The sequence below is a fragment of the Phocoena sinus genome, chromosome 8 (assembly GCF_008692025.1).
Source record: "Phocoena sinus isolate mPhoSin1 chromosome 8, mPhoSin1.pri, whole genome shotgun sequence".
Taxonomy (NCBI): domain Eukaryota; kingdom Metazoa; phylum Chordata; class Mammalia; order Artiodactyla; family Phocoenidae; genus Phocoena; species Phocoena sinus.
The window spans coordinates 47,790,340-47,816,681 of record NC_045770.1 but is presented as its reverse complement, the minus strand read 5'-3'; the positions used below and the strand labels follow the sequence as shown (position 1 = coordinate 47,816,681).

The 26,342-nt window shown below is 37.2% G+C and overlaps 1 protein-coding gene across 1 annotated transcript in view; it reads right to left on the bottom strand.

Moving 5' to 3' along the window:
* DLG2 (discs large MAGUK scaffold protein 2) overlaps positions 1 to 26,342 on the bottom strand; it is a 2,048,212-nt gene that overhangs the window by 1,619,212 nt on the left and 402,658 nt on the right. Inside the window, exons 4-5 of the mRNA XM_032641314.1 lie at positions 1,410 to 1,503; positions 1,047 to 1,048 (exon numbers count right to left, since the gene is read on the bottom strand). Coding sequence (XP_032497205.1) covers positions 1,047 to 1,048; positions 1,410 to 1,503 — 96 coding nt within the window. The remainder of the gene's footprint in view (positions 1 to 1,046; positions 1,049 to 1,409; positions 1,504 to 26,342) is intronic.

Here is a 26,342-nt window from a genome sequence, read left to right as displayed (position 1 = left end):
AGACAGCCAGGAAGTCTAAAAATTTGTTTTCTAAGTATTCATGAGTCCAGTACGGACATCCACCCTCCCTCTCCCCTTTTGGAGAAAAACAGTGCCACTGCCAAATTAGATGACTTCCTTTCCTGGAAGCATATTTAGCATATTATAACAATCTCAAATAGCTTAAATAACATCCTCTATGTAAAACAAAAACATGTCTTGGCAGAGGAAACAATGGTCCTTAACAGAGACATTCTATAAACTGGCCAATAGTTAAATTTGGCTGTAAGCTTCATGCTCTTATAAAGGTAAAGGACAATTCACCATATAACCTTTCTTACTTTGCTAAATTCCTCACAGTAATTATCAAAATTCATAATCAGAACTGACTCAGAACTCCATCCAAATCCCAAGCCCAAGTCGACACCAGGAGGCTCAATCAATTGGCAGTGCCAGATTAGTCCAGGTTGTAAACGATAATCCACAGAGAAACTGTTCCTTAATTGGCATTTACCACTCAGTGAATATCATAGACATATCACCCTATATTTGAAAGCAATTTGATGGCCTATGGAGCCATAACGACAACTGTCTCTGCTTGCTAACAGAAGATTTAGAAGACAAGAAGAATCATCATTTAAGGTATATTTCGAGAAGCCTCAATAAATGCAATTCCTATGAAATGATATCCCAAAAGAATTTTATGTGTGCTTTAAATACTTAATACATGTTTATAATAATAATATTCGTGATTTATTTTCATTGTTTTCATGATTAAGTTTGGTGTCTTTATAAATAAAATAGAAAATGGAACCCCATTTTACATCATTGGGCTATAGTAAGTAAGGGCCATCTTATGACAACTGATCAGAGAGAAATGAAATCTGAAGTTGACACTTAGTAAAATACTTATATGTACTTTCCTTGGACTCAAGTTCTTCTTGGTTTCATCACATAAAGCACTATGACCTCTTTAACATTACCCTGGACATGATTGAGTTTTGATTCTTTGTCTTGAATAAGTGCACAAGATGACAATCAAAGAAATGACTGAAGTAGTTTCAGACTGCTTGGGGGAAGCTATTGTCCCAAAAGCCCAATAGGACCTGAAAACCACCACCAAAATAGAGTGTGAGAGTTTTTCTGGAAGGCCTGAACCAGACAGGAAAAGAGAGGAGAAGTGAAGTAGTTTACCAAGTGGTTGGTGATCACCAGCAACTTAAGAATATACACCAAAACACAGAAAACGAAATTCTCAAAATGAACATACACAACTACTCAAAATGATAGACAGTTGATGTCAGCTCAGTAGCAGGAGAACCGAATATGCTGATCAGGCCAAAGCCAGAAATTAGATTAAACTCTACAGAAAACAAGAAATATCTTGCCTGTTAAATGTAGAAACAAAGAAAATGCTCTAACACTTATACTTGTCTTTTTGTCAGTTTCATTTTCAAAACACTGATTGTCTTTATTTTGCTCAGTACATGAAGCATTTTCCTTTGGTCCACTGCAACATGTAAGCTAAAAATAAAGTTTAAAGAAATCAATACTTCTTGTTTTCTGCAGTGTGAATTCAGTGTTTTTCAAACTTTTAACATGCACATTAAAATGTCTAAGACCTGAATAAATATTATTAGGTATTGTTTATGTCAGTTTAGGATATGACTACACTGTCTAACCCACTTTTATATTTCTCCCAAAGAGAAAGCATAAAATGGGACAGTTATTCAAAGGCAGATTTATGAATTTCAAAGCTTCTCACCAGGGAGTCTTGAACATGGATTATTCAAATGTAAATTGATGACCTGGTAAAAGCTGAACATGGTTAAAGGGAAGATGAAGATAGAAGGGTTGATTTCACCTTATGTAAGTTCCCATACTTGCAGGAATCTCTACGTTATGGTACCTACTGGAAACCTCAGAACAAGCAGAGGCACTGACTGTCTTTGCTCTGGATTGTCTTTTCAAGGATGTTTGTCTCACTACAGCTTCGGATGATAGAAGTAATGTCTGCTTCCAAAGCAAAGGATAGTTTTGCTTACTGACCATTGTAAAACATCTGTGTTCCCTAAACTGAGAGTTGGTATCCATTGTGTGTGAATGTATTGCTTGGCCATCTTTGCATTGCCCTGTAGAAATGGGGGCTTGAGGGGCTAATTCAAGAAAATTCTGTCTGGCTACTGCTATTATTGCAAATAAAGTCCTTTGTCTTTGTCCTAGGAGTCTTTTGACAGCATCCATGAAACTGTGACAGGGTTCTTGGCTTGCAAGTTGGATAAAATCTTAGACCCTTCACAGTTCTTGACAGTTGTGGTGACAAGGAGAGAATGCTGACAGAGTCATAATTTTCTACAAGAATCAGGGACTTGCAGGGTGATAAAGAGGATTTCTGGGACATCTTTTGGAATTGGGAGCAAACATATTGACCAAGTTGTATGCTCAGCTGAGTAATGATGGTCTTCTACTTTAATGACTGTTAATGAGGAGGAACTTACAAATTGCAGGCTGAGTACTGGGAAATAAACTCAAAGACACCTCCCAAATGGTGTCCTCATTGTGACTGACTCTCTTCTGATTGGGTGAGCAGAAATTCCTGCCCCCTTTCAGAAATAGTTATGGAGAAACGTACCTGGGCTGATTATGAAAGAAGAGAATTTTGCAACCATGGTGAGCAGAAATCAAGACTTCTCTGACTCCAGTCTGGTTGTAGATGCTCCTCTTCTCTGTTCCCATAATTTATAAATATCACATGTTTATATATCTCTCTGTCCTGCTAGAGCTCCTTGGAAGACAGGCAATATATCTTATTCTTTTTCAATTTCCAGGGGACAATAAATATTTATTTAAGAAATAAAAATAAAAGATTAAATTAGATGAATAGATGGATGCTTAGACAGAGGAACAAACAATAAACAAGGGCTCCAATCTGGCTAAGAGGAATGTCAAGCTCAACCACCTGAGGATACCCAGTTAACCTGTGCATCAGAAACGGAGAGTCCTTTACCATGTTCTCAGTCTGGCACGGTGGATATGCTACCACATTTGGTATGATGATTAATACAGGCAGCAGTGGTAGTAGTGCAGGCTCATTCAGCAGCTTAATTCCAGTTGGTCTTATCAGGCTCCTACTGTGGGCCTCTACCAGAGTAATGCAGATTTGTACAGTTTATGTCCTCAGAGAGGCAAGTGTTTAATCTGCCAGTCTACAGATTGGCAGTATTGATGGCATTGTTGCTAATATAGGACGCTGGGTGGACCAAAAACATTAAAAGTTCATTTCACTGAGCTGCAAGCCACCTTTACACCAGTCATAATTAAAAGTAAATGGGGACTTTCCTGGTGGCCCAGGGGTTAAGAATCCGCCTGCCAATGCAGGGGACACAGGTTCAAGCCCTGATCCGGGAAGATCCCACATGCCATGGAGCAACTAAGCCCGTGCGCCGTAACTACTGAGCCTGTGCTCTAGAGCCCGCTCTCCACAACTAGAGAAAGCCCCCAGGCAGCAACGAAGACCCAATGCAGCCAAAAAAAAGTAATTGTACCTTGCTTATTGCTACAGAGCTGCTCTCACTCACCATGATTCATGATCCCTCCCTCCCCTTTATACTGATGCTTTAAGAGCAAAGATGATTAAGAGTGCAGCTAAAGTTTCCCTGCTCCCAAGAGGGAATAATAGTCATGCACACTATCCAAACATGCTGGAGAACTTTGGGGAGGGCAAGGACTTAAAACGCTTACAATTCTGTTGCACAGGCACCAAAATCACAATCTGCTGGGTTGGCGAGGGGGGCACCAGGATTCAGCTAATTGGGTTCAGGCAGGATTTGTCGTGGGGAAGAAAAGCTAAATGACCCTGTGCATGGGGCCCTTTGGGCTGATTCAATGTACCATGTGTGTGGCTTTCACTGCTGAATATCCAATAGGCATTAACATTTCACTGTAAATCTCATAAAGCCCAGAGGGGATTCCCCTGATCAGGAGGCGCTAATGCAGGGAAATGCGAAAGGAACATGTAAATCACTCCCCAATTCTTTTTCGTATTTTTTCCAGGTAGTCCAGCAGAAATAATGGAGAATCTCAGGAGGAAAAAGAAATCACAGCCTTAAGAACTTAAAGGCTGCAGGGATAGTACAAGATGCAATATCTTAAAACAATAGTCAAGTATGAAGAGCAGAAAAGGCTAATGGGAGCTGAAGGCTTACAGTGGATTATTGCTAAGTGATTTCAGTTGTTGATCCTACAGCCTCAGCTATTCCAAACATTGTAACTGCAACTAAATCCATTGCACTGATGGCACTTGGTATGTTATCTTTCCAACATCTTTTTTCTATTCCACTGGCACTCAAGGTCCAAGACCAATTTCTATTCATATGGTAAGGCCTCCAATATGTTTACAGCACTTCCAAAATACCTAAATTCCTCTGCCTTTTGCCATAAAGAGTGAGCACTGAGGTGGCTTTACTTTCTGATATTCAAAGTTGTTACTATATAGATGACATGGCCTGTTAGTTGGCAAGTCAGAAACCTCAGCCAGCAGGAGTGAATCATAAATGCTTGACAAAACTGAGGGACTATCTGGGCAAATTTCCTCTAGCAGTCAAGAAAAGACTACTGTCTTTTTAGTCTCAACCATCAGAAAGGAGGCCCAGCACCTTAGTGGAATCAAGAGAGAGTATGGTCTTATTTGGACAGTCTGCTCAGTCTTCATTATCAGCTAACACACAAATCAGCATCCTTAAAGTGAGGCTCAGATCAGCAGGCTATGTGGGAAGCTCCTGGCAAGCTGTGGTGCACTCTGTACCTTTGTAGCTCCACGATTTTAATGATTCCTCTGAGATACAAGTCTCTGAGTAAGAGAGGTTTCTTCACCTCTGGCAAAGAGCTTGGGTTTTAGAATAAGGAAGAAATGAGTTACAATCCTTTTATCTTTATCTACTAGCTGCGTGGAATGGAACAATATTTAAATTCTCTGAATCGCACATTTGTCATCTAAAATATGGAGATAATGCTACCCATTGCATAAGCTTCCCTTCTTATCAAGCTCACAGCTGAGTTGGATGCTATGAATCCCCAGCTTTCCTACCTCATACCAGCTGGTATGCCATATATACCTCCTGAATCTCAATACAGTACCTTGACTGAACTTCTATGCTTTCATATCCCTACCATTACTCCTTCCACTGGTTCCTTCCCATCAATTTGGCTCTCATGGAAATAGTAATTTTCTTCTATACTTCTATACTTCCTTCATTCTTTAAAAAAAAAAAAAAAAGACCCTGATCACTTTATCTCTGACCTTCTCTTTCCCGGAATCAATATTCTTGAAAGACATAACAGCAGTAGTAATAGCAACAATACAACAATAGAATTATTTAATGAAAAGTTACAATAAGCTAGGTGCTTTGAGGAATATGTATACATATTTTATATGCATTATCTCATTTAGATTAAAACTGAAATCTATAAAGTAGGCACTCCTTATTTCCTGGGTTAAAAAAGCAGAACCTAGTTCTGTCTGAACACAAAGTCTATGCACCTAACCATTGGACTAAACTCCTGAACCGCCTCCTTAAAACTCACCCTTTATTTAACCTTTCAAACTGTGGTCCCCAGACTAACAGCAATAGCATTACCTGGAAACTTGTTAGAAAGAGAAATTCTTGGCCCCCACTCCAGACTTACTGAATCAGAAACAGTAGGAGTAGGGTCCTGCAATCTTGGTTCTTGTGTGACTTTGACACATCCTAGTTTGAAAATCACTGATCTAGATGTCAAAATATCAAATAATGTCAGGTGCTTAAAATAAGTAACATGAGCCAGGTATAAGAAATATTTAGGAAGAGATGGATGGTCCTTGGCAAAATGGAGAGCTCATGGTCTGTCTAATGGGTGCAGTCTCTAGTTATTTTCAGGCATTTTTGTTGCAATGATGAAACCCAGACCCAGTATTGCCAGATGTTTAGAATTTTCAAGAAAACTTGGAAGTTTGAACTTTTATGTGAAATATTTTCATTTTTAAATGTTGACAAAAATTATATATTTAAAAATTTTCATTGAGCTGACACGGAATGGACCAAACAAAATATAAATTTAGGCCGGAGTCTGCATAAGGACAGCTGGTCTGTGGCTTCTGCTTTAATCCCTGAATGCTGTCATTTCTTCCCTGAACACTGCACTGTTAAAACTCACCAAGGACTTCCTAGTCCTACTGTCTTCCACTTTCTCTAACTTGCTGGTGTCCTCATCATCTTCCATTTTCTCTGGCATTTCATACCATTAACTAATTCCTCCTTCTTGAAACTGTTATCTCTATATTCGAAACACATCTCTCTCCTAGATGCTACCTTACCTGTTTGTTTCTGCCCTTTCATTTCCTCTTCCTCTTTTTAACCCCCAGAGCTCAGCTGTTACTCCACAATTCCTTTCGTGTAGTTCTTCCTCAATACTCATTTCCAGATGACTCAAATCTAGAGGACCTTTATTCCAATTTTTAGTCCTGCATTTTCAATCGCTTGTATGTATTTCCTCTAAAAATCACATTGGTACCTCAAATCCATTCAATCTAAATGGAATCATTTTCTCTTCAGAACCCACTTCTACTCCTGGGTATCCCATTTCTGGTGACACCACTACCCAATTTCTTAAGGACTACACATATATCCTGTCCTCCACAAAGCCAGGGCGGACCCCTCCCTTTATCCAGCTAGATGGGGCACTCTTATTCCATGACGCCCTCAGGATATATACGTCCCCATTACATCTCTAATAATGATTAGCTCACCTGGTTTCTTTTAAGAACAACTTCCAACATAAACAAAAGGAAAAATTAACTTTATAATTTTATCTTATCCACTCAAGTACATGTTAAGTTCCCTGAAAGCAATGAGTGTACTACTATCTCCATATCCTTCACGTGCCTGAACAAAATAAATGTGCATAGGTATTTACTGAATTATTTAATTACATGGTGTTTACACAGGTGTATTCTGCATTATACAATGTCTTGACAAATATTTACCAACTTTAAACGGATTTATCTTTTTATATATCGGAAAAGTTTTCTATTTAAAAGAATCCTATAGTAAATTTCTTTTTAAAAATCTGTATGGTAAATAAGCAATCACCAGATTTAACTGTTTTGTAGATCTATTTGCTTGGTCTATTTATTTATTTTATTTATTTATTTATTCTATCAATATTTTGCTCAAACCTGGAATTTTTTCTGTGAAAATAAATGTTAGTACTAGTGAGGATCACACACAAGAACTGTGTCTTTTCAAGGACCAAAAGCCTTATAAAATCAAAAAAGTAAGTTAAACAAGCTCTGTGATGCCAGGCCACTGGGAAGCACTGCCCCTTCCCATCCTCTATGGCTGTGAACTGTACAGATTAGCCTGAGACATATCACATCTGTGCTCTGGAATAGTCCAATTATATTTAATATTTTCTGTCCTTTGTATATATATATAAGGTATCTAATTTTACTTCACTTTATGATACAGAGTAGGGCCCTGTGGGGCTTCTGGGCACAAAACCTTTCTGTGTCCCCCATTTCTTTGATTACAGAAAACAGCCTTCATTCAGCCTCCATGACCTTCCCCAAGTTCCAATGGGTAGTTTCAAGCAGTTGTTAATTAGGGAAGGGAGGGGATGTGACACCAGGGAGAAACAGTCAAGAATAGCCTTGGGGTAAGACAGGAATAAAGACACAGACCTACTAGAGAAGGAACTTGAGGATATGCGGAGGGGGAAGGATGAGCTGTGACAAAGAGAGGGAGGGAGGGAGGGAGGGAGGGAGGGAGGGAGAGGGAGAGAGAGAGAGAGAGAGAGGGAGAGAGGCATGGACATATATACACTACCAAACATAAGGTAGATAGCTAGTGGGAAGCAGCTGCATAGCACAGGGAGATCAGCTAGGTGCTTTGTGACCGCCTGGAGGGGTAGGATAGGGAGGGTGGGAGGGAGGGAGAGGCAAGAGGGAAGATATATGGGAACATATGTATTTGTATAACTGATTCACTTTGTTATAAAGCAGAAACTAACACACCATTGTAAAGCAATTATACCCCAATAAAGATGTTAAAAAAAAAAAAAGAGTAGCCTTGGGGCAAGGTCTATTTTGCAGATGCTGAAACTCCCTCCAGGTGGGAGAAGTTAATGATTAATGATGGTATGCTGCCCACAAACAGGTAAACCTGAGACCTGTTGGACCTGAAGGTTGATGATGTTGACTCCTACTTACCTCACCACCAACCCATCAGAAGAATGCAAAACTGTTACTGCTTTGATCATTATCACATACCCCTAACCAAAAGCCCCTGACCTATAACACCTCTCCCTATTCCCCAGGGAGGGGGACACAGTTCTTGAGGCACTAGGTTACTGTGTTCCCCCTTTGCATGGCAAAGAAATAAAGCTGTCCTTTTCTACTTCACCCAAAACTCTGTCTCTAAGATTTGATTCGGCACCGGTAAACAGAGAAGCTGAGCTTTCGGGGTCATTTATAATATCCTCTTCAGATATAAGAAACATTGCAATCTACAGAAATGTGCGGTTGAATACTCTTTCATATCATAGGAAACATCATGCTGGTGCTTCATAGACTCTACCTCAGCATTACAAACAACTGATGAATTTAAACTAAATCATTGTCTTTTGCTGGAGAATAGTAAACTCCATTGTGACTGCCCTGAAGATAAAGGCCTCCGAGTTCCTTGAAAAGTTGGACAGGAAGAAACAAAACTTGCCACTACCAAAGAGCTCAAGAGACTAGATATCAGTTTGCAAAAAAGGTCCTCAGTCTATGTGTTCATTCCACAAACATGTATTGAATTATATTACAGGAAATTCCCTGGCAGTCCAGTGGTTAGGACTCTGCTTCCACTGCAGGGAGCCTGGGTTTGATCCCTGGTGGGGGAATTAAGATTCCACAAACTGCACAGTGTGGCCAAAAAAATATTATATTACATACAAGGTATTGAACTAGATGTCATGAGGAAAGCACAAATAAGATGTGGTCCATAAACAAAAAAAAATAAAGGAAATGAAATACACACAAAAATCATTATAAATCAGGTAGAAGACTTTGTACATCAAAAAAGAAATACAGATAAAATGCTCTGGAAATTCAAATAGGTTCAGTTCAATGAACATTTCAATAGTGTTTACTATGCCAGACCTTTAAGGAATTTAGAGTGAAGTAGGTGAGGCAATTATATAAACTGATAATTTCAATTTCAATTTGAAGTGTTAGAAACATGCAAAGAACACCATGGAAAAATAATTTGTGAGATAAGCAGAGACATAGGACAATAAAACAGAATGAGGAAGTTGGAGAATCTAGTGTTGCTGAACCATGAGGCAAGGAGTTGCAAAAAAATAAAATAGAAAAGATAAGCAGAGGCCAGTTTAGGAAGGTCTTACACATCAAGCCAAAGAATTTAGATTATCTCATGGGAAATATGAAACCAAAGAAGGGTTGAGGGGAGATATGATAGGGAAGGAGTCAAAATGGAGAAATATTTAAAAAGTAAAGATCACACAGACATATTGGCCTTATTTATTTACTGCTTATATTTTTCCTTAATTTTAGAATGTATTTTGAAATAATTTCAGGCTTATAAAATGTTGCAGAAACAGGAGAAAGAATACCCTGTTTCCCTCACACACATTTCCAAAACGTTAACATTGTAAAAATCAAGAAAATGACATTGATAAAATATTACAATCTAATATATGGACCTTATTCAACTTTTACCAGTTATCCTGCCGATGTCACTAGTTTTTGGTCCAGGATCCAATCCAGGATCATTTGTCACATTATTTTTCATGTATTTTTACTTTTCTTTAATCTGAAACAATTCAGTCTTCCTTTGTCTTTCAAGACCTTGATATTTTGAAGAGTACTGGACATTTTGTCAAATGTTCTTAATTTAGATTTGGCTAATATTTCCTGATGAATAAATTCAGGTTATACATATCTCATAAGATTACCACAGAAGTGACAATGGGTGCTTCTCAGTATGCCATAACAGGAGGCACATGCTGTCAGTTTGTCCCATTGACTGGTAATGTTACTGTCGATCACTTGGTTAAGGTGATTCTGCCAGGTTTCTTCACTGTAAAGTTATTTTCCCTGCATAATAAGAATCTTGTAGAAGATACTTTGAGTTTAGATAAATATCCTGTGTTTCACCCATGTCCACTCACTAATTTTAACATTCACTGATGATTCTTGCTTGAAACAATTATTACTATGGAGGTTGCCAATGCTGGTTTTCTAATTCCTTCATTCCTTCCATACTTGTTCATTGGCATTCTCCAGTAAAGAAGAGCTTTCTCTTCTTCTTCATTTGTAAATTTGTCAATTCAACTAATATACATGGGTCACCTACTCTGTGCCAAGCATAAGAAAATCACTGTTCAATAAAACAGGGTCAGTTCCCTTAAGTTGCAGACTACCTAGTTGAGAAGACAGACTAAATAAACAACTGGCTACAGAATTCTGTGATAAAAGCTGTAAATAATTCTTCTGAGAGAAGAGGAGAAATGTCAAGAGAATAACAAAATGTCTTATTAAAGCATGCCTAGAATATTTAACAAAATGTCCAAATAACACTCTTTACTTATCAAGCCTACAAAAAATAATAACAATAATTCAAAGCAGCATCAGCAAAGGTTTGGCGGAAAGGTACTATTCTTCATAGTGAGTTGGAATATAAATTGGTACAATAATTCTGGAAAGTGAACGGGAAATATCTATAAAAGTTCTTGGAAATACAGTTATCCATTGCTGCAGTAACTTTACTTATAGAAATATACCCTAAAGAAGTAACTAGAGATGAACATAAAATGTATGTATGGGAATGTTTATTACAATTTTATTAATCATAGTGAAATAACCTATACATCCTTAAATAGTGAAAAGACATAATAAATAATATTCATGTTTCCTGTTAAGGTGACCCAGTGATTTTATATTTACAACATACTTCTTCTGTTCTAAATGCCCAGGAATAATAGTTACTATATGAAAGGGGAAAAACAAAAGGTATAGCTGGGATCTGAAACAATATAAACATCTTTGTGGATCAGAAATGAAACAAATATTCAATTCAGTAAAAAGAAGATCTACAAAGATTACCTTATCACTAGGAATTGAGTCAACCTGAGTGCTGGCTCTACAGTTAGATTTTTAAACCCTCTGTGTTAAAACAGAGAGGGAGAAATAAAATATGGTTTTAAGACCTGATTCTGGACTAGAAGCCCAAGAAGCCAAAGAGGGGACAACCACAAAATTCCATGCAAGACTTACTTTACTTTCCATGAATTTATACTGGTAGAAATAAATAAACAAATCAACAAATGAGGGAGAAGGGAAAGCTCTTCCTAATAGGAAAATGCCAATTAAGAAAGTGTAGAAGAAATGAAGAAATGAGAAAACCACTAACTGGCAACCTCCATAGTAATAACTGTTTCGAACAAGAATGATCAACGACTGCCAAAATTAGTGAATGGAAGTGGGTAAAACAGGATATTTATCTAAACTCAAAGTATCTTCTACCAGATTCTAACTAATTACTCAGAAAAAATAGTACGTTTACACTGGAGAATCTAGAAGCTACGTTAATCAAGTGAACGAAGTTAGCATGATCAGTGGTTGGACAAATATTTTAGATACCTTCTGAAAGGTATTGAGAAAGACATAACCCTTTTGTAGTTCTTCTGCCAGAAATGTATAATCTGAATCTAATCATAGGAGACACCAGAAAAACCCAAATTAAAAACTATTTTATAAAATAAGTGTTCTCTGATAGAAAAAGCTTTTAAAGAACTGGCCAAGATAAAGTTAAGTATGCAGTCAGACACATGGCAGTAAAAGTGAAAATTATTAGAAATAAAGAGAAAATCTTAAGAGCTGCAAGAGAGAAAAAGCTGATTAACTACAATTAAGATAAGCAGATTCTCCTCAGCAATAATAGAGACCAAAAGAGAACAGAATATATGTTGACAATGTCAAGAGAAAGTTAACTACTAAATTACAAGTTGATATACAGCTAAATTATCATGCAAAAGTGGGGGTACTTGCATACAAATACCAAGATAAGTTAATAATTAAGACCCTCACCAAAAAAATTATTAAAGAATATAGATAAGCAAGAAGAGTGAACTCAGAGGAACACATAAGTTCATGGATCAATGGTGAGCACATAAATCAACAAAATATATCACGAATTTAATACGCCATTGATTTTAAATAAAAATTAATTTTTATGTTCAAATAAGGGAAACAAATTGAGAGACTGGAGTGTTCAATTAATTAAAAGTACATTAAGGTCCCTGTCATTTTTTAGAGAGAAACATACTTAATAACTTCCAATTTCTTATAGTAATTTATATATTAGTGTATATGCCAAAAAGATAACCAATAAAAAATAGAAATACAATCAACACTTTCCAAACCAGCAGAATAAAAATAAAAAGCAAATATAGAAGCATTTTAAGTACAATAGGAGATAAATAATGGGAGGATAAGGTAGAGAGAAAAAGGATAGTTAATAAAAAAATTATGTCCTAAAATGATAGAATATATCTAAATATTTTGTGACCTACAATAAATGCAAATGAACTAAACTTATCTATTTAAAACAGATACCAGACTGTACAAAATAAATGTTCATAATGATAGTTAATATTTATTGGCCGGCTAGTCTCTAGATGCTTTATAAGAATTAAGTTATTGAATCATCACAATAGTTTATGAGGTATTATACTATCATTGTATCCATTTTATGGATCAGGAAATTGAGGCTTAGAGAAGTTAAATAAATTGCCTAAGAACACATAGCTAGTAAGGAGGTGTGGCTGTGTTTTCCACCCACATAGTCTCACTCCAGAGTCCATATCCTTAGTGACTGGTCCATTCTGTAATGACTCAATATAGTCATATGATCAAATGTTATATATGTATTAAAGGTTATGCTGTAGAAGAATCTTTATGGACATAAAAAATGCTGGCATAAATATTTTAAATGAAAAAAGTATGTTACAAAAGAATATATACTAATGACACTCAAAGTTTGTTTACACACACACACACACACACACAAATACTGAGAAAAAAAATCCATCAAAATATAGTTGTAATTACCTCTGAATACTGTGATAGTAGGTGACATTTATTTTGTTCTTTATATATTTCTATATTTTTCACAATGAATAACATTGTATGTCATTTTTATTAAACCTTTCTTTAATGAGACTTGTACAGTGCCTGGCACAAAGTATGTGCTTCATTAATGTTCAAAAAAGAGAAGCAAAACCAAAAAGTCCTCTCATTAAGGCTGAGTGCAAGTTAGAGAACTGGGGATACTGTGTTACCTGACTATCAACACTCAGATTCCAGGGACAAATAAACTGCATACTTCCAAGAAGATACATACTTGCATACTTCCAAGCAGTACATGACAAAAACCTGAAATCCTTACAAGATGCCCTCCTGTATTACTTTCAGGATCTGAGTTTTGGATCCAACCTAAACTGTGGCTTCAGAAGATGCCTGAAAATAAAGGACTTAATGGCTTTAGCTGTAGCAATGTAGTAAAATACCAGCACTAAAATAGAACATAGGGCCTAGGAATATCAGAGCTGCATGTATACTCATGGAAATTGCCACCTAGAGACTAACCCCCTCCCTTTTATACATCAGAGAAAAAGATCCACAGAAGCAAAACGATTTGCTTCCAATCTTACACAAAGTTTCATAGAAGAACCCACACTGGAATTCAGTTTTCCTATCTCAGATAAAGAAACTGAGGCTTACTGGGGTTGAATTACTTGGCCCAAATTACTCAGCTACCAAGAGGCAGGAACAGGGTTCTAATTTGGTTTAATTAGATTCCAAAATGCATCCTCTTTCTGAATTATAATCAAATAAACAACTCTTCAATTGTTCAGTGGAACATTATTTGATTGATAAATCTGTCAAATATTTATTCAATCATTTTTATTCACCTATCACCTCTATCTTACTAGCACTAAAGGAGAAATTATTTCTTCTTTCATGCTTATTTTCCCTGTTACTTGAAAATATATTTTTTAAATTATTGTGATTTGGATATTATTCCATTACGAATTTTCCTTGTGATCTCTTTCCTTTATTCTTAGTTTTCTGTGACTTACTCTCTGAAAGACCCAATACTTTTACAAAGCAGGTGCTGTGTCATATAATTGCAGTTCTCCTTTTAAAATTTAATTTTGCTTCTATCCCCTTGTTATTTTTTTTGCTGTCAACACTACACACAAATGCATAGCAATAGTAGCACTCACAGCTTGGCAATAGCCCTTTGCCTGCATGGCTAATGTTATTTTCCTGCTTCCCTGTAGCCCCTGATTAAACATATTTTTATATTTAGAATATACTTGTATACCCCCCCTACATGAAAGGGGAATTTTGTGTGGTGGTGACTATTATTTTTCAGTAGATAGAACAGTTTCTAAATGCTATTAGCTTGATATTTCTAACGAGGCTTAGACCTAGATGAAAAATCCTAACTGAAGGTAGCCAAGAGGTCATCTTCCCTTGGAGGTTTCCAGGAAATGCCTTTTTCCATTGTCAGTTCTGTACATGGTGAGCATCCAGGCAAGGAGACTACATACTATTCAGCTCCTGTATTTTCATATTTGCTTCACCTTTGTGATATGGAAGTACATATGGTAAAAAAGAAAGTATGCATTCATCTAATGAGTGAGGTCAAAATAGATTTTACTTTTCAAATACATTTTGTCAGTTCTTTAGATGTAAAGGAATTAACATTTGTTTATAATGTCCTAGGACCTATTCTAGGTACTCTATGATCTCAGTTTATTCCTCACAAATATCTTACAAGGTACCATCAACCCATTTTCATATGAAGCTCAGAGTGGTCAAGTAACGTGTCCAAGGTCACACAGGTAAGAGATGACAAGAGTCTGAATGCAAACCCGAGTCTCTTGTGCTCTTTACACTGAAGCACACTTCTCATCACAATGTAAATATGTTAATCAAGTGTAGGAAAAAAACGCAATGAGAATTACACTCTTTATTCAGCCTGCCACATTGCAGTTACTAAGGAAATACTAAATCAGTTAGTTGTTCTAGGAATGAACCACTTACTTTACAATTTTTAAGACATACAATCTGCCTTTTTAAAAGCATTGAAAGGCTTTAGAAATCTATCCCTTTTCTAACATAATTATCTGGCTCTGTGTGTGTGTGTGTGTGTGTGTGTGTGTGTGTGTGTGTGCGTGTGCGTGCGCGTGTGCACATGCACACATGCATGTTGCGGGGGCATTGACTTACAGGCACACAGGCATATCTGTGTGAACATGTATATTCAGCTATTATTGTCAAGTAAAAATCATTTTCCAGCGACAAATGCAGAAATTTATCTGGGAGATGAGGAGATAGAAGGATAGGAAGCCACGTGAACCACATTTGGGGAACTGCTGGCAAAGTAAAAATCCTGATGATAAAAAAAAAGAAAGAAAAACAGGGGGAACACAAAAGACACTTCAAAGCAAGTGCATCAAGTTACTATGGCAACCCCAGAATGTGGGTTTAAATTTATATGTCTCCATTGTTCCAGCAGAGATTCTAAATGACACCTTAGTGGCCTGTCGATGCAACTCCCTGAATGCTCTCGCTTATCACTCCAGAGTGCTTCAGGCATTGAGAAGGAATAGGATCACAAACACTTGTCAGTTCCAGCCTCCCCAGTCCCTCTCAAGCAAAGAGGCTTGTTTCTTCAATCTGGAGACATAGCACTCTCATTTCCAGAGTCAGTCTGGACCAAGCCTGGAAGAATACTAGCATTCTCATATTCACCTATGGCTGAAAATAGCAGGCATTTACCTTACTGACTTAAGTCAAAGATGCAGTGTGCCTGGAATCAGCGCTGAGCACTCATTTGCTATCCCAAATCCCTCTTTGTTTTCCCGCTAGGACAGAAGTCTGCACTGGTTCCCAGGCAAATCAGCCAGAGTCCCAAAACTGCCATTCAACATTGTCATTGTTATTAATACCACCGTCAGCCACAGTAGTCTAGTATTAAAAATAAAAACATTTATTGAAAGTATGTTACATTTGTTACCTGTAATACTAGTAACAAACCCCAAAGTAGGTGTTATCTACAGGTTCTCAATTAATGGGGTTTTTTGTTTGTTTGTTTTTAAATTTATTTATTTTATTTATTTTTGGCTGCGTTGGGTCTTCATTGCTGCGCGAGGGCATTCTCTAGTTGCGGAGAGCGGGGGCTACTCTTCGTTGCAGTACGCAGGCTTCTCGTTGCGGTGGCATCTGTTGTTGCAAAGCACGGGCTCTAGGTGCACGGGCTTCAGTAGTTGCAGTACACAGGTTCAGTAGCTGCGGCATTCGGACCCTAGAGCGCGCGGGCTCAGTAGTTGTGGCTCAGGGGCTCTAGAGCACAGGCTCAGTAGTTGTGGCGCACGGGCTTAGTTGCTCCACAGCATGTGGGTTCTTCCCACACCAGGGCTTGAACCTGTGTCCCCTGCATTGGCAGGCAGATTCTTAACCACTGTGCCACCAGGGAAGCCCTGAATTAATGTTTTGATTAGTATGTTACACATATATGGACATTGCGGTTTCAAGAAGTTAGGTGAATTTTCCAAGGTTCCAAAACAGAGCCAAAATTTGACTCCAGATCCAATGACAAATCCTATGCCAGGAGGATTTCTCTTATTACATGAAACCTCAGGTTGTGGTTGGGTCCATGTTCTAACACAAACACCCTTACAAAAACACAAGACACTGAATACTGTGGCTTCTTGGGGGCTCCTGCTGCCATACCCCCCATTTACCGCACTGGGCAGGCTGAGATATCAGGAACAGCAACTCCTGTCCAAATTAAGTTCAAATTAGCCATGCTCCCTTTACCTCTCAACATTAGATTGCTGATTGAGAGAGGAGGCTGCTCCTGGACTCATTACTTTACTGGAACTCCACTGGTTTCTGCTTCTCACTCTCACTGGCCTTCAGGGAAAGGGAATAGGAGAAGGATGATGTTTTGAGCATCTATTATGTGGTGTGTACTATATTAGGCCTTTTGAATATAGTCTCTCTGAATTCCCCCCTAAAAATCTATGGGCTAATTATTTTCATTCATATTTTACAGACCTGACAACTAAGAATCAGCAGATAATTACCCAGGGTTACACAGTTAGTAATTATTAAAGTCTAACCAAGTCTCTGACCCTAGTCACTTGCCTTTTTTCCCTTATACCCTGGAATGCCTCTCAATCCAGCCCGTCCAAATTGTAACAACCTCTAGAGCTAGAAGGGACCAGAATATCATCAATTTTAAGTGATTTAATTAGTTGTTTTTATGAAAGTACCATTAAAAGCAATAAAAACAGAGGAAACTGTAGGCGTTAGCCGAATAAATAGAAAGAAATTTATGTAAAGCCCTATATCCTCAATACCTAATTCAGGACAAGAAGACTTTTGATAAAAGAGATCTTCTCTTTTTGTAGGGATGGGTCAGCATAGATTAGGGGTTTCTATTAAGCCAGGGTTCATTCTTTGTAATAAATGAGCTCACATTTTGTAGTGAAGCAAGGTAACTTCTAAGGGAGCCAGTAATTGCAGTTTTGGTGTGACTGTTTCTTGAAACCACCAGTTTTCTCTAGCTAAGACTGGTTGAAGTCATGAATGGAGATTAACTGCAACTCACACTGTCCGTTTCCCTCATTCTGTACAGCAAAGGTTGGTTCTTCCTTCAGAGTAGAATATTTAATCACTACCCATCTTCCATGTCACAAAGGTAATAGCATTGGGGCATAAATTAATACACATAATTAAATTTTTAATATTAACTTGTATTAGAATTTAGGCCACTATTTTCCTTATTACACTTCTGTAATATGAGCTTCTTCATAGAAAAATAAAAGCAAATTACAAGTTTCCAGTAGAATAAAATGTGAATAGAATAGATTTAACAACTATACTGTGTTATCATAGCAACCAAAGTTTAAAAAAAAAAAAACTGACGTGATAAGAAAATGACACACGAACAAAGGCATCAAGTTGTTATGGCAACTGGGGATCGTGGGTTGAAATTTATGTATCTAGAATCCAAGAGAATATTCTAAGGAAGTAAAATAAACATTTGCTTATTAAAATATCCCCCAAATAGTACTTATCTATAAGCATTAAAATGTTTTCATTACTTTGTCTGCTTTTTCTTTTATTTCCAATGGGTGATTTTAAATTGGGAGCATTTGTATTTTCAGTTCAGCTTGTTTTCTGGCATCAATACACCAAGATGCAATTTAGTTTGCAGAAAATGGTGCAAAAGCCAATTTCAAAATAGCATCCTCGATCATGTTTAGGTTTCTTTTACTTTTTAAATCTTCTTTTAAAAAAACGTCTATTCTATCTGCTTTTTAATTCCTAAAGAAGAAGCTCTCCCTTACTTGATGAATCAAATTCATTATGTTCTCTTTACCTGGCTTCGGAGGTCTCCCTCTTAGGCTGGGTGTGGGTTGAAGAATTACATAATAAATTTAGATATTTAGAAAGCCTTCTGATATTTTAAGCACACAAACACACACATAAACAGACCCACACTTCTTTTAGCAGCACAACTAGTTGTTGTGGACTGAATTTTCTAGTGGCATGCCTCAATTTTTCACATCACTTTGCTTATGCTCAGGTAGAGTATCTCACTCTGAGCAGGAAAGGAGAGATTTTCTCATGACTCCATGCATTTTTCTAATGATTTTTCCCACTGCCACTCACACTTTTCCCTCTATCCTTCTGTCTACTTGGTTGGTTCTTAATCATCCTGTAAAATGTAGTTTGGAAGTCACTTTCTATGGTCTACCCATTTGATCCAAGTGTCCCTGTACATACTTATAGACAAGTGCCATAATTCTCATCAAAACAATATAATTAACACCATCATCATAACAGCTGTTACTTATTAAGCATTATCTATAGTCTAGTGACTCTGCTAAGTACTTCTCAAGTAGCATTTCATTAAATCTTCACAAAAACTCTATAAGGTAAAACGGTAAAAAATTTTACAAAGTAAGGAAAACTGAAACCCAGTGTTTAAGTCACTTGGTTTAAATCACGTACTGAGTAAGTTACAGAAAAGAGACTTGAATCCATATCAATGAAACATCAAAGTCCATGTTCTTTATCACTTAGCCAATCACTGAAAAATTGTCTTTGGTTTGTCTCCCATTTAGACTGAAACCTCTGGTAACTCCCCTGTGTCTACACTGTAGTTGTATGAATAAATAGCTTGTCTTTGCTGTCTCTTGTACTGACCAATAGAAACATAATGTGAACCACAAATGTCAGACATATAAAAAATTTTTAATTTTCTAGTAGATACATTAAAAAAGTAAAAAGAGAGAAGCAAAATTAATTTTAAAGTAGATTTAACTTAACCCAATATGTTAAAAAAATTACCTTTTCTACATATAATCAATGCAAAAATTATTGAGATATTTTACATTTACATTTCTTAGTAGTTAGTACTAATTCTTTAAAATCTACAGTGTATTTTATATGTACTTGACATCTCAATTCATGTGCTTATGATTACCACATTGGACAAGGCAGGTTTAACCCATGCCTGATAAGTACACATGCAAAGAGTGCTCAACATAGTTTTGTTTAATAAATAAATAAAATAATAAATAATATAATAAATAAATACAATGAACAGAAATGGAGAATTGCTGATTTGCATTATAGAAACATCTAATTCACCTATGTGGAACCCTTAAAGGTCTGTCTGCAGAGAAGTTAAAAGTGTCTATTTTTAAAAAGAGCATACACAGGTATTAATGCATGCATATTGTGATAATTCCAGGATTACTGCCACTCACTGACCTATCATGGAGAACTGTCTGCTTAGCTCAGTCAGCTCAAACTTTAGCTCCCCATTTTAGATCACACTATTAGTCTTGGGTTCCAGGTTTAAATTCATTATATATTTCATTTTCAAAGCTCCTTTAGATCACTTTAATCAATAACTATTAAAAGTAGGTTAAGAATACATATTTTTAAATTATACCAAATCAAATCAGCACATATATATATATAATTTTTAAAGCATATCCCAAAGTACGCCATGTAAAGGATATTTAAAGCAGGATTTTTTGAACCCATGGATATTTTTGATACTGTGGTGATAATACTGGTAGAAATAATCAACATTTTTAAAAGCCATTAATATGATAATAGCTAAGCTGAACACTGTAGTATCTTTTACACTCAAAAAACTAACCATGGAATCACATCTCAATGATAATATTGGGTATTACTAAACCTGACCTTGGTGGGAGGAAATCTTTAAAATAAAACTGACAATTGCTAAAACGCACATAATAAAATTATTCTTGACTTCAACTGAAGAAATTTAGATCTATAAAATTTGACTAGGGAAAACTGACATAATAGGAAAAACGGCACAAACTCACAAACAACAACAGCAGCAATTCACCATGACAGAAGCTATAATCTGTACAATTTTACATGGACAAAAACAAAGATCAATGAGTCAAATGTTTGTCTTAAAAGTTATGTGGAAAAAAAGGACCCAAGTTTAAATAACTTCATTAAAATAAGAATAAAATGTAAAAGGTTATAAATGGAGGTGGGACTTCTAGAATAGTGAAGTGCTCTCTTTACAAAGCCATGATAAAACTAGACAAAATTGCCGAAAATGACTGTTTCAAGACTATGGAAATTGACCAAAGGCATACAACAAGTTGAGAAATGCTTATTTATACAAAACTACTCAACATGAGATAAAAATAGTAGAATTTAGTACCACTTTTGCCTGGGCCTACTCCCATCTCTACTCCTCCCAGTTCAGTTAGTTTACTAGTGCTAGCAGAATGGGAAAAGTCATTTAAAAACAAAAACAAAAAACACTATGTTTGCCACCCAAAGGGAATCACTTGATTTGGAATGGAACATGAAAAAAACCCACACTCAGTGACATTGGCAGTAATGGCAGCAATGTCTGTGGCAAGTAAACAGAGAAAGCCAGTAACTCAGATAACCTGAGGCTGTGGTACTGGCTCTGGTATGCAAAACACCAGACTAGAAATAAGTCTAATAGGAAGATTCAAGGAAATGAGATAGCGATAGAGGGGCTTGAAAAGCGATTCATGCAATCTTGGCTGATGGGAAAGCCTCGTAACAGTTCCAGATGTTACCGAGAGCCTATCTTGGGTCCACCCACCCCTGCGCAGTAAAGCTAATCTACTGACACCAGTTTGTGGTGAAAGAAAGTGTAGCATTTATTGCAGGGCACCAAGCAAAGAGTTCAAGCTCAAGTTCAGCTAGTGCTCAAAAAGCCTAAACTCCCCGATGGGTTTCCGCCAAGTATTTTTAAAGGCAAGGTGAAGAAAGGGGAGTTTCAGGGTATGTGATCAGCTCGTGCACAGTTCTCTAACTGGTTGATGGTGAGGTAACAGGGCAGTGTCACAGGGGTTAACATTATCAATCCTTAGGCTCCAGGAGGCCTGGGGACTGTGTGCTCATGGTCATCAAGTAGTTAACATCTTCCATTTGGTGGGGGATTTCAGGTCTGTAAAACAACTCAGGAAATGTGCATCAGATACTGTTATCTCGGTACTTCAGAGAGGAGCTAAAGCAGAGGGTCTGTCCCCAGGAAGGTCCCTGAGGGTCTTGCTCAGCTACAAGGGGAGACCAGAGAGGGCCCTAGCCTTTCCACACATCCCTGGCTGAATAGAGAGCACAATTGCAGAGGAGATATGAGAGTGCCAGAAGAAAGTACAAATTGGCATTGACTTGTAAACTGCTCGAACTTTGAATGGACTGCCCAGCCCAAACACAGATCCATCAGTGGAGGGTAGAAGCCTTACTGACAATGTATTTAGATACAAATTCTGACCAAATATTGGGGTGATCTATTGGAAGTCAGGCTTTAAAATAAAAATAAAAATTAAAAAACCTAAGGTGAGTTTATACATATATGACAACAAAAGCCCAATTCTTAAAAGAAATAGCTGATAAATTAGGCTTTAACAAAATTTAAAATTTCTATTCTATGAAAGCCTATTAAGAAAATAAAAGACAAGTCACAAATTAAGAGAAAATGTTTGCAAATCACACATCCAACAAAGGACTTGAATCCAGGATATATAAAGAACTCCCCAAACTCAGTCTTAGAAATGGACAAGTGACTTGAACAGTTACTTCACCAAAGAAGATATAAAAACAGCAAGGGATCACATGAAAAGATGCTCAACGTCATTATCCATCAGGAAAAGCAAATTAAAACTCGATAAGACACCACTGCCTACCTACACACCTATTAAAATAGCTGAAATTTTAAAAACTGACAATAGCTAGTACTTGTGAGGATGCAGAGCAACTGCATCTCTCACACCTTGGTAGGTGGAACACAAAACGGCACAATCACCTGGAAAGAGTTTGGCAGTTTCTTATAAAGTTCAACATACATTTACCAAATGACCCAGAAATCCCATTCCTGGGTATGTACTCTAGGGAAATGAAAATTTATGTTTACATAAAACTTGCATGTGACATTTTATAAATGCTCTATTCATAATCACCCGAACTGAAAAAACACAAATAGCCTTCAATGGGTGAATGGATAAACAAACTGTAGTACATCCATCCAATGTAATGCTACTCAGCAATTTAAAAATTCAAACTATTGATACACACAATAATGAATGTATCTCAAGGCATTATGCAGAGTGAAAGAAGCTAGCCTCAAAAGATTACAAAGTATGATTCCATTTATATAATATTTTTGAATAGACAAAACTAGAGCAATTGGGAATAAATCAATAGTGGCTATGGAGTAGAAGTAGGGAGATGGTATGATTATTGAGGGCTGGCTTAAGGGAGTTTTAGGGATAATGGAATTGTCCTGTATCTTGATTATGGTAATGGCTATATATGTTAAAATTCATAGAACAATATAGCAAAAAAGTCATCTTTACTTTATGATGATTTGAAAAATTAAAATAAGAAAACTGTCATTAAATTATATATCACAGTGGATTTTATGGCATATAAATTATACTTCAATAAAGCTGTTAAAGAAATAAAAGTTAGTGGAAAACTAAAACAACCTAGTGTATGAAGGACTGCTAATGGTATAGACCCTCCAGGAATGAAAGTTTGGTTCACCCCAGCAAACTTGGAACCAATAATACTTCAGGTACTGGAATATATATTATATATTCAGTATAGAAAATTCACAAAAAGGATTAAGTTGGTTTAATAGAGTGTACCCCAGAAAATTCTCCCTTGAGCAAAATTACTGGTATAGTCCTATTAAAAGTATTCACATTCATAAACTAAGTGTTTAAACATTCCTAGGATCAGAATATCTGGACCTAAGTGTCTCCTGAGTCAAAATTGTGTGCCATAACTTTTTATACTCTTTGCCAAGACATTTCTGGACCCTGTAGTGGAGGGGAATACCAGAAGTTAAATCTGCATCCTTTAACCAATACTATGCCATCCATGTCATACCCTGTCCCCACTACACACACACACACACACACACACACACACACACACACGCGCGCGCACGCATGCGCACGCATGCACGTCTGTGCACACGCAGGCTTATACACTAGGCCCCTTCAAGTTCCCCTGGCCACAAAGCTCAATCTCTATGAAATGCAAGGAAGAAAAAAGTCCTAATTAGGATGAAAAATTTCATGACATGCTCCCAGATGAATTAATGCCAAAAAAATCTTTATCCCATCACTAATTTCTAGTGCATGGAAATGGCTTTCTCAGGGGTATTGAAGGAAACCTTGGGATTGTGACAGCAAATTGCTACAATGAGACTTCTTAGCCTTTCTGCCTCAAAGCTATGTCTCACATACAAAGTATGACCAAGTATGTGGATTTGTTATCCATGGTTTCTTTTTCCCGTGCATAGATATGACAGAAATAAATTGTCAGCCTTACCATCGATAGATAGGCAGACATTCCAGCAAAAGTTGAACTACTACATACTGAATACTTACTATATGCCTTACACACATTATTTAAGCCTTAAAATAAGTTTGAGAGGTAGCTATTATTTACATAGTATCCTGAGCTTTGTGAGGCTCAGAAGCGTTAAATAAGTTATCATTGCCATTGTATATGCGAGAGAAGTAAAATGACTTAGCCAACGTTACATAAATATGAAGGGGATGAACTAGAATCAGAATGTAATGTGATCTGACAACAAATTTATATGTTTAGTAAGGTGGATTAGAGGAGACAAAAACATAGGTCTAATTGCTGGGGAAGGCTATAGTCTGCAATTATTAAGAGTACAGACTTTCGAGACAGTATTACTTAGGGTGACAACCCATCCTTTCTACTTACTATGACCTTGGACACATGAGTTAACCTCTTTGTGCCTTGGTTTCCTCATCTGTAAAATGAGAATAATAATACCTGCTTCAAAGGGCAGTTGCAAGTATAAAAGAGATAAAGCAAGTATTGTGTTTGGTACATAGTAATTACTTCATAGAAGTAGCAGTTATTACTATCATCATTATAATCTTGCACAATTAACTTAATTCAGCAGAGAAACTCTGATGGGATATGACACAGCATTAGTTATCTTTAAAGAATAGGGTAGGGAGGTCAAGTGTACAAAACAAAGGGGACCCGGGTGGGGAATCACAGGAGTTCCTGAATGGCCAGGGAATGTAGAGACAGACCTGAGATCCTTGAAATGAAAATAAGTAGAACAGTCATTGCAGTAGGAAGTAGAAGAAAATTAACATTTAACCGGCACTTACTAAATGCTAGGAACTATGAGAGCTACCTTACATTCTTTACCTTTATTTAATCTGGAATCAGGAGACCCAACTTTTTCTTCTAATTTTTCATTAGAGTCCAAGATATCATCAAATCCTATTTTTTCGCTTTGAAATTTCTCTGAGATTCCTTGTCTCCTGCTGTTCCTCTCATTCCTTCTGCCATCTCCCTAAATCAAGAACTCATCCTCTTACACTCAGATGCCTGAACTGGCATAAAAACAGTGTGCTCTCTGTTCTCTACTTCAATCTACCCAAGTTCCTTAGTTCAGCATGGAAAGCAATAAGCCTCTGGATGAAGACAGGCCTGTTTTGTTTGTTTTGTTTTTTTCCCAGCTTTATTAAGATATAACTGACATACGACATTGTTTAAGTTTAAGGTGTACAACATATGGTTTGATATACTTATATTGCAAAATGATTACCACCATAGCATTTGCTAACACCTACATCACATCATGTAACTACCATTTCTTTTTTATGGTGCAAAAAGAGATCTACTCTCTCAGCAACTTAGGAGTATATGTTACACCTATAATCACCATGCTGTATATTAGAAGCCCAGAACTTACTCATCTTAAAACTGGAAGTTTGTATGTACTCTTTGACCAATACCTCCCCCTTTTCCCTACATTCCAGGTCCTCGTAACCACTATCTTACTGTTTTTATGAGTTTGGCTGTTTTTAGATTCCACATATAAGTGAGATCATACAGCATTAGCTGACCACTGGCTGACTTATTTCACTAAGCAGTATGGCCACAAGGTCCATCTATGTTGTCACATATGGCAAGATTTCCCTCTTTCTCATGGCTGAATAATAGTCACATGTACTCCTAAGCCTGTTTAGAACTACTTTGTGCGCTATAGTCCTGTGGGACTCCTGAATGCAATCCCCGTGGGCTATTACAGCCAGGTGATCCAGGGACCCATCCCTCAGGCAACAGACAGAAAAGCTGGAGTGCCAGAAGTATATATAAGTTCCTCCCAGGGAGATACTAGTGATGCAGAGCAGGCTAAAGTGGGAGAACAGGGAAGATGTCTGCAGGTTTCCCTGAGCTCCAGGGAGGATTGCAGTGAGCCCCTAGATGCTTGCTAAATTAGAAGGCTGACCCCTTGGGCAGCAGCTTTTAAAGTATGCAAATAGACCCTATTCAGGGAAGAACTGGGAGATGGACTGGTTTTGCCCGATCCCTCTGAGCTGAGCCTAATGAGTGCTTGAGCTCCCGTGAATAACAGCTTCTTTTGCTTGTTATAGTCCTGCGGGTCTCAGGGACACAAGCTACAGAAGCAAGCTCCATTGGCTTTCAGAACTAGGTGTTTTGGGGACCTGTCCCTTGGGTGGGAATATTAAAAGTTGGAGCTCTACGTGTGGGGTCCTAACCCTTCACTCCTCAGGAAGAAGTTGGAGTTGGGATTCCATCCCAACTGAATGGCATTGTGCCAGAGGTCTAGTTTACGGCAAGAGTATGTCTTAGCATTTCCTATCCATTTCAATGTGAGTATAGG